Here is a 10,152-nt window from a genome sequence, read left to right on the forward strand (position 1 = left end):
ATGTTTAGCGGAATGTCCTGACTGTTCTGTTCCATACTATAACGTTTGAAAGTGTATTAAAGGGATAGTTCACCCAAAAATGAAAATTCTGTAATTTAATAAAACTTTTTTGAATTTGGTTTTTCTGCTGAATGCAAAAGAAGATATTTTGAAGAATATGGGTAACAAGTTGTTGGGCCCCCATTGACTTGCATAGTATGGGGAAAAAATACTTTGGAAGTCAACTGTTTTGTTACCGACATTCTTCAAAATATTTTCTTTTGTGTTCAGCAGAAGGAAGAAATTCATACAGGTTTGGAACAACTTGAGGATGAGCAAATGATGATTGAATCTTCATTTTTGGATGAACTATTATTTTGCTTTGGTGAACTACTATTATTATTTTGGTGAACTATTAAAAATTGCAGTTACATTTTCCTTCAAATCATGCATTGCTACTATTAATTCTGCCTCCAAATCACCTCCAAAATCTTATTTGTAGCCACTATTTTAATTCATCATGGCCCTTTTTATTTAAATGCTTCTTTAGGTTATAAGAATTTCATTGTCTATGATGAATGAGGTTTCAGTTGATCATTGTTCATTTTAATTTTGAAATGTTACTATGAATTGCTCATATTAACATTTAATTTTCACAATAGTTATATTTTAAAGAACTACAGAATCAGTTTTAAGCTGAAGTCAAAGGTAAAATGCTAAATGAAAGAGTGTTTTTGTAGTGTTTGTGTAATGATGAATGTGGGGGGATTGTTTTGTTATATTGTGTGATTTTCATATTTATGTACTGTACATTGTTTTTGTTTTTGTGTGAACGCATGATAAAACTCATTGAAACAAAATTTCCCCATGAGCATTATAAAAGTCAACAACAACGGCACGCAGCAAACAAAAGCAGAAGAAGACAAATTATACCATCTCAAACACCTATGGCTTTATCGCAATTATCACCTCTCTTGAGGTTGCACACAAACTCGACAAAAACATAACATTAGCAGATGTGCGAGTGTGTAAGCATGAATGAGATTTGAAAGCTACATGGTGGAAGATTTGAGGTGAATAACAACCTTTATAATTCGGTCTGTTCCTTATATAAAGCTATTGTGTGGCTTCAGGCGACTTGGAATATCCTGCTCAAGTCGTATGGACTACTTTTATGGTGCTGCCAGTTCTTTTTTTATTTTCTTTAAAATTATCTTAGTTTTTTATTTTTATTATTTATTTGGCAGGCTGCATAAAACTTCCATTCATAAAATATTCTGTGTTCCCCCAGACGTTATTCACAACACTGTCAGGAGAAGGCTCGTGCGTATAGCAGCTGGGCTCAGGCTGGAGCGATTGACCCGGGGCAGTACAACAGTCAAGGAGCCCCTCTATATGGGCGGATTTGCTACAGCAGCCACACTCTCCCAGTGCTGCGTCGCTCACAGGGCCCCTATGAGCCCGGCTTATCCGAGCTGGCTTACCGCTTTCCTGGGAATCAACCAGACCACTCTCTAGTCATTCAAAACCAGGCGGCTATGGTTGGCCCTCTGGAGCCCGGGGCCATTTATGTGCCAGCATCAGAGGCCGGTCACGGCTCTAAAGAAGGGACAGCATCTCAGGATGGAGCTACCACATCTGAGGGAGGAACGCCAAGGAAAAATGACTCAAAGGATGATGCCAGCAGTGATGCCCAGCAGAGTCAGAGTCAAAGCCAGGATCTGGACTGGGTAAAGCAACATACTTAATTATTTAAGTAAGAAGTCCAGAATCACCATGTTCAAATTAATCACAAAGCTGCTTTAATAAGCAATATTTGGGGTAAAACCCGAATGTAGTACATTGAATTTATTCACTTCATTCTCCAGAGGTCTTTAAATAATGCATTATTGTTTAATAATTTATGGACTTTTAAACAAACAGTAATACTGACAAGACAATATGAAAACCACTCAATGCTTAAGGCTGGATAAGTTAAACAGCTTTAGCAAACACAACGCCTAAGAAAAAACAAATTGTATGGCTAATTTTCATTCATAGACACACTTCTCAGTCACACTCCGGCAGCATCGAATCAGTATTAATGTAATATGTCTAATAAACATTCACTGAACCGGAGACTTGGAAACAACTGTGAAATTAATATTAATATTTATTTCATAATGTGTGTTGCTCTGAGACAGTTGTTAGCCACAGATTCAGTTACAACTGAAAGGCGTGAATTCAAAAATATTGAAAGCAGCGTGCATTATTTTTTATACCGTTGCACATCTTAAGAGCCCAACCACTGAATTTAAATGTCTGATTTTACACATATACACATTTATCCAATGAAACGCAAAATGTAGAAATATTTTCCCACTGAAAAAGTCTTACTTTAGTTTTATCGAAGTGAGGACATGTCCCATGTGTTGTTTTGCACATCCTTAGTTAGCTAGAAGATATGTTTTCGCTTGTTCTTTGTTGTAGGTGCCAAACAGGTTGATGATGAAAGATGTGTTTTCACAAGTTGTCTCTCACTGTCTCTCTTTCTCCCCATCCTCATCTCACAGTGCAGTGTTAGCTCTTTTTAGAGCTCAATTAACCTGTATCAGCTATTGTCAACCATTTCTCTTTCTCCATCTGTCTAACTTTGTCACTTCCTTCCTCTACTCGCTAATAACTTACTGTCTCACTTCACTGTTATCACTGTTTCTCTTTTTTTCACCTGCTCATTGTGTCTGAATTATCTCTCTACTTTCTCTTCCCTCTCTCCTCACACGTCCCTCTGTTGAATAACAGAAGAATAAACTCATTCTTACCTCCCGCTCTAACCCTCCTGCTCCTCCCCGTCCCATACAGGTTCAGCCAGACACAGCCCCCCGCGAACGAGAGCTGGTATTGACCCGTTCCGGTTCGGTTGCTGGGCCGGGCACCACCGGAGGGTGGATGTGCGACTCCTCCACACTCCCCCGTGCTGGACGGCACTCCTCGAGGGGCAGTCTTTCCCTAAGTAGGAGCGGCGCAGGGCCTGCCGAGTCCAACCACCCTGGGGTGGTTGACGCTGCTAACGGAAGCGCAGAAATGCAATCGGTCAGTGGCAACTATGCCACCATCCTGCAGGGGGAGCAGCAGAGGGACTACTCGGGGACTCTGGGACGGGGCGGGCTGGAGATGGGCAGCGGATTTGTGGTGGGCAGGCCCGAGAGAGAGGCCAGCATTCCACTGAGCACCGGGATGTATCCGGAGGGTGGCGGGTTCATAGGTGACTGGCACGAACGGATGGGCATAACCGGGTACCCGCTGGGCAGGAGGGATATGACACCCCAGCTGCTTCCATACCCTGGCCAAGGCCGGGGAGCATTTGGGGGCATCCTGGGTTATGGCGGAGCGTGGCCCTCAGCACCTGAGGCGTCAGGAAGAGGGGCGCCCATCGGAGGTGCTCACTCTCTCGCCCTGAGGGTCGGCGAGTTCCTGCGTCTGCGTCTGGCACAGGTGACCTTTGACCCCTCGCAGCCTCCGTACGACTCGGTGCAGGTGTACGGACTGGAGGGCACAGGCTCGCGCGCCGGGTCCCTCAGTTCCCTGGACAGCGAAGGCAGCAAAGACGCCGAGAAGGAGGTGTGGGGAGCAGGTCTGGAAGATTGGGGCCCACAATTCCAGAAATTAGCCCAGCTTTTTAGGGAAAAGGAGAAGGAGAATGAAGAAGATAAGGAAAGAGATGTAGAGGCCCACAAAAAGCACAAGGACAGGGAATGGAAAGAAAACGAGGAGCAGTCTGGAGATGAGGAGCAGGCGAATGTCTGAGAGAAAGAGAGCGAGAAGGAGAGGGGTTGGGTGGGACAGTGATTAAAAGGCAACAAGAGCTGGAATAATGAAAAGTGAAGGGTAAGGAGGGAGAGACTAAGAGGAAAGGTAATAAGGGAAGACAAGGAAAAATGAACTGAAAGAGCAGAGGCAGTGGAGAGAGTGATTGATGCAATTTGAAGCAATAAGTGCTGAAAAGCTGATGTGTGAGCACAGTCAAAGCCGTGTTTCTTTAGCCAGCATTTAACATTCCTGAAGTGTGTTTGGCAGTGAGCGAAAAGCAAAGTTCACTGTATACCAGATCACATTTAATTACAACAGAGAAAGTCAGAGATTTGAACTCGGATTTTTGTGTCAGTGAGCAAGACAATGGCACCACGGGGGAATGAGAAACGCAAGGCCGGAACGACAGATGAAAAGTTACTGCAACACACGAGGGAGTAGAAAAATAAATGTTTGTACAGAAATTGTTAATACATTCACAAAAGCAAGAGAACTGAATTATTCAAAAGAAAGCACTGAATATTACAGTAAAGTCCTGAATAAGTGTCTGCATAAAGATTCTCTGTGTTTACACATACACACAAAAACAAACACACATCAATTTTAAACCCTGCATGGGAATTCTGCTTTGCGGATGTCTCATTGTCAGGGTTCAAAATTACTTACATTTTTGCCAAGAACAGATTGTATACAAAGTTGCTCAAAAAAAAAAAAAATGTAGTGATGTTAAAATTGTGCAAAACAAAAAAACTGCACAAACCATTACTTGTCAAAAGAAATCCCACAATTAAAAAGTGAAGGTGAATTATGAGAGCTGACAGGTCTGCTTCAGCTAGAATGCACTTTTATACATGATGTTCAAATAGATTACAAATGGTGTTGTTGTTTTTTTTATTGGAGAAAAAAAACATGAAAAAATGTTCTGTGTAAATGCATTTAAATGTAAATATCACTGAATGCCATTGTGAAAAGTAACAACAGTACTGTAGTCTTCAACAACAAAAAATAATAGAATAATAAAATGAAAACTGGAGAATATTTTATATATATATATATAATGCCACATCGAAATCCACTGGATATAACTGGAAGACACTGAATTGACTGAAGCAGATTAAACCCAACCATTTACAGTACGATGTCGGATTCGGATGTGTCGCTCTTCCCAAACGGAACTTTTTTTTTTTAATTGAATCAATGCGAAAGGTTCACATAAATGTATCCGAGGTCCTTTTTCTGGGTTGAGCACACACTCTGCAATGATATCCCGATTAATCACACTGTTTTTGGCCACGAGGACTCACTGTGACTGGACTGAACCAGAACCACTGTATCACTGCACAACCATGCGCACCAATACCAGGGGGCTTTATGCAGTACAAACCCACACCTTGTTAAACAACCCAAATATCATGCTCTGTCATGTAAATGTTATTTTATGATAAGTATACAGAATGACTGAATAGAGCTGATTTGATCTGGACTACCCTGTGTCAGTGTCTACACTGGATGCAAGCGGTGCGACATTACAAGCGAAAAGTAATGTCTTTTATAATCACTGATACTGTCTACACTGGATGTGGCGGGAGTTTACAGATGGGCACCAACTGTAAACTGACGGCCCGTTATATTTCTGACGTAGTCCACGCGCTTCTGCTGCTTCCGATCACAGTGCAAATGGATTCGTAACTTTTGCTTCGTCTAGTGTAGACAGCCTCAAACTGTTGTGACCTGGTGTAAGTTTAAAGAATTGAATGCGTCCCATTTCATTCCATATTTTTCAGGTAGATTAGGTCAACTGTAAACTGGGTGTGGAGTTACTGCATTCATCCTGGTTTCTGCCTTCCTATTGGACTGCATTGTTGTGGCCCCAAGTGGTCCCTGCTGGTACTGAGATCTCACGATGGCTTGTATTAATAATGTATTTATTCTGTTGTATTTTTTCCTTTTCTTTTTTGTAAATTTGAATAAAGACAGTATGTTTTGAGGTGATGTGTGCGCGACCTGATGTGTATATGCTCTTTTTTTTTTTCTTTTGAGTCTTGCCTGTGTTCTACAGTAGCCTAGTCTTTGTTTGCCTCTGCTGAGTAAATGAAGTGCTTGCTTTGGAGATGTCCATAGAGGCCCTTCAAACAGGGACAGAGTTGGCAGGGAGTAAACACAATGTCTAGTCCACTTACTCCCATGCTACGTGACAGACTTAAACTCCGAGGTCAATAATGGGAACTGAGAGTTCAGGTTGCACTTTAAGACAGACAAAAGTTAACCGCAAGCTTCTCCTTGAAAATTGCTCCATTTGAAGTCTGGGTTACGTAAAAAGTGCGAGATTTATTAGTGTGCCTGACATGCCTTATAAAATAGAAAGCAATCGAAAATAAAGGTTGTTTCAATCCACCGCACCCTGCTTATCCTACACTTCAATCCTGCAATATGTGTGTGTGATCGTGTTTGAACTAGCGTATGTGCTGGCAATAAAAAACAAGCCACGGCCACCTTTTTGATTCGAGGCTAGTTAATTATTCATTAGCTCCAGCGCATATCCTGTTAGATTAAATTTGGTTTAATTACATTTGCAAAGCTTGATGTAGGAAATGGCAGACTAGAATGAGAGAGACAAAGAGAGAGTGTGATTGCTTCAAAATTCACTTAGAGCACAAGAGGGATTCAAAATGATTTGAGGAAAGTGAGATTATAAATGCAAGCTCTGTCCTTGAGTTACATAATGAATTGATGCGCAGGATATTATGCAATGTACTGTATATCTATATAGGCAGGGTGTGAGAACCTATCACACATGCACATACAGAAAAAGTATTAAGAGTTTTAGATGAAACTACTAAACATTTTCTCAGATATCTTATGCAAACAAATATTCTGGGCATGTTTCATGAAGCAGAGTGATACCACAGATGGGTTATTTCTAAAAGTAGTGTAAGAAGATTTAGTTTTTCATAGTCAAGAAAGCATTTATCACAGAACACATGGAGCACAGAAGTAGTACATGAATAAGAACAAAAATAACTTGCTATTAATACATTAATTCACTGCAAAACGTCATCATTAAAGATTAATTTGGTGTCCTGCACAAATCAGAATGAACCTTTAGATCATTAGCGTGAAGCTCAACCAAGACATCTGGAATAGAGGTATGTGAACCTAAAGTGTTTCTCAGTTTTGCATTTTCTATGCTTCCTCAGGAACAGCAAGGTGGAAATGCCCACCAACCTTGATAATTAAACCACTAAATATCTGGCCCACTGAGGCAGTGGGTGAAAGGGACTGGCTGGCGGTACATGCCATATTTATCTCTGCATTACTGCCAACTGCCTTGTATTATTATAGGCCTATATTTACAAGGGTAGTAAAACATTTTGGTGACTGATGAACAGTGAACAGTCCTAAAAGAGGAATGAATAGCTTAATGAACACCTAATTATGACTTGATATAAATGCAGACAAGATTTTATGTTAGGTTTAGGGGATAGAAGATTTCCATAGGTCTGGAAAAAAAAAATTGTGAGTGTCCTTTAGTTTGGGGACAAAATTGGTGCAATAAATCTGACAAAACCTCCTTTTGGGGACATTCAACAACGTTTTATAAAGAACATTTTATAAAGTCTTTATAAAAATGCCATTTTATGTTAGTCTATAGCAATTAAGCAATATTTACGACCAAGAATGGTGTTCTTCTGAATATCATTCAGTGTTGTATATTACGGGTGAGCCACTGAATCATTTAATCAACCGATTCGTTCATATCAGTGATTCATTTAGGAACGAATGAATTACACAGTCACTTGTTTCTTTACACTGCTGAATTCGTACTCGCGTACTAGCATACTATTTCTGCCACAGAAAGATGTGCTAAAATGTATGTGTTTCTGAATGAGTGAATTATTTAGTCAACCGGTTCGTTCAGTCAAAACGGATATAAGTGGCAGTATACAATACGAGCGAGTCATTGAATCTTTTCTAAACCGATTAATTCGTAAACGCTGATGCATTCAGGAACGAAACAAGTAATCACTTAACAACCGGTAAAAAAACACATTCTATACAGTATGAATGTGTGTAGTATTAAATCTGTACAACATTCGCAATGTCATTATCATGTGACCTACCAGCATCAGTTGTGTCGCTTCACTGCCATTCACAAATGCTCTCCCGTGGCCTCATGGGATGCCACACCTCAGAATCTCACTTGAAGAAGTAGGTCATCCAGGTACTTTGCCTTCTCGTTTACGAGTCTGTATTTTTGAGTGAGTCATTGAATCATTTACTCAACCGATTCGTTCAACAACAATAGCAATGTTTGAAATAAATCACCCCCCTCGCTTTTTGACTTTCTCAGTTTGTGTAAATCTACTTAGGGTTCAGAGTATTTATTTTTTCCTACATTAATTTTACACATGTACAATTATGTGGTTTTGTTATATTAATACAGTGCATACTTTTTTCTTGATATACCCCGAAGGAATGGAAGTGAAATGTGACAACATGCCCCATAGCTGGGGTACATTGTAACATGACCATATGACAGCTTAAAATGCTATCTGATCTAATAAAAAAAAATATACAAGACAAACTAAAATATTTTCTGAATAAAATATAATTATTAGCTTTTTTTTTTCATATAAAATAATGGCATTTTTTAATAATTAAAAGTAAAATATTGTTTGAGTTTGACAACAAACACACCGGAAAACACAGCTATACAACATAGTTCAAAACATAATAATAATCATGAATCATTTCTGAACATTGACTCTAAGTCTTTATTCACCTTTTTCTCATGTTTTCTCAATAGAATTCATAAAAGTATAGAATAGAATAGCATAGTTCTAATAGGGGCTCATTGTAACGCAGTGTTACAACAACATGCACCGTCTGCACAACTGGGATTTAAACCATGGCTTTGGAACTAGTTTTGTTACTCAATTTTCCCCTCACTTTGAGTTATAAAAGCAACATCACGCAAGGACAGTAGCCTACTGTACGGAGTAGCTATGAGTCATATTTTGCATGGTTGTGATTACCGTGCGACCTCGTGCATCTGTCTGAATTACAGCTCGAACAACATTGCTTGTGGAGATATTGCTTAATTTAAATATAAAACAATACTATGGTATTTCCCCCATTTAGTCAGCTAAGAAAATGCGTGTTTATTCCCTAATTCTCTAAATAGCTTTCCTGGTTTTCCTGTGTGTGTCTGTGTGTTTGTGTTTGTGTGTGTATGTGTGTGCTGTAGGCCTACATAGTCTTGAAGATGAACTGGCAGATTGTGTTGTGTGCTGTGTTCAGGTTTGAAGTGGTAAATTAAATCTTCGTTAACGATCTTAATTAGTGTTCGATCACCCAAACAGTAAGCTGACAAAAAAAATCCATAGGAGCAGTAAGTGTCTCTGGGTTATAGTAACAGAATGATGCACGTGATGTTCATACATTGACCGCATTTAAGTTGAATAATAATAGTCCTCCACCCAAACCTTTGGCAACAATTATGTCAAGACAAATCGTAATTATCTAGACTAGAGGAAAAGCCAAGAAAAATTCCTTGTTGATTTTGCGAACAAGATGGTGCTGCCATCTAATGGATACAATAGGAACAAACAGTCCAAGATGTTTTGATGCTTCTGCTGCTGCTGTGCATTTCATACAGGTTTGGAACGACATGAGGATCAGGACATTTTTGGGTGAGCTATTCCTTTAATAGTAGAATACTTATTATATTATTGAGTGACAATCTAAAGCAGTTTTAGACTTTGTTTATTTGAATAAATGTATAATAGTTAAACTATTAGACCATATGGATTTAAATCAGATTAAATGTGAATAACCAATGAGCCAAGCCTTGAATACCAAAAAGCAGCCAGGCAGTCCAATTCGGCAGCTCCTCAGTTGCACAAAATGCGCCCCTTGGTAGTTTGTGTCCTACACAGGCTGCATACTCTGCGTATAGGGGGATGGCGGTATTGTGTTACAGAGTATTCTATACAGTTTATAGACAATAATATTTTATTTTGACCATTTAAATATATAAGCAAAAAAAAAAAAAGTTGAGAAAACTTAAAAGTTTAAGGCAACCAGCTGCAGGACATTTTTGAGTTTTCTCGACTTACGTGTTTGAGTTATCTAAACTTTTCTCAACTTTTTTCATGTTAAATAGTTGAATAAACTTTAAAAACTGAATTTGTCATACAAAACGTAAGTTGGATTTTTTATAGTGTACATAATTGTATTGCTGAAGTATACTGTCTGTACTTTGTTTCACCTTTTGAGTCTGGTGGTGTCTTTCATGTAACTATTTTAAGGAAGAGGACTTGGGAATTCATAATGGGTAATGTAGAGGATCAGTAGTTCCTTGTCAGACAGTCAGAAAAATGC

At 39.3% G+C, this 10,152-nt stretch overlaps 1 protein-coding gene across 1 annotated transcript in view; it reads left to right on the top strand.

Moving 5' to 3' along the window:
* cdh24b (cadherin 24, type 2b) overlaps positions 1-6,160 on the top strand; it is a 132,360-nt gene extending 126,200 nt beyond the window's left edge. Inside the window, exons 13-14 of the mRNA XM_079877563.1 lie at positions 1,271-1,709; positions 2,821-6,160. Coding sequence (XP_079733689.1) covers positions 1,271-1,709; positions 2,821-3,765 — 1,384 coding nt within the window. The 3' untranslated portion in view covers positions 3,766-6,160. The remainder of the gene's footprint in view (positions 1-1,270; positions 1,710-2,820) is intronic.
* Positions 6,161-10,152: the final 3,992 nt, after the last annotated feature.

The sequence above is a fragment of the Squalius cephalus genome (assembly GCF_949319135.1).
Source record: "Squalius cephalus genome assembly, chromosome: 7".
In the NCBI taxonomy this organism is placed as follows: Eukaryota; Metazoa; Chordata; class Actinopteri; order Cypriniformes; family Leuciscidae; genus Squalius; species Squalius cephalus.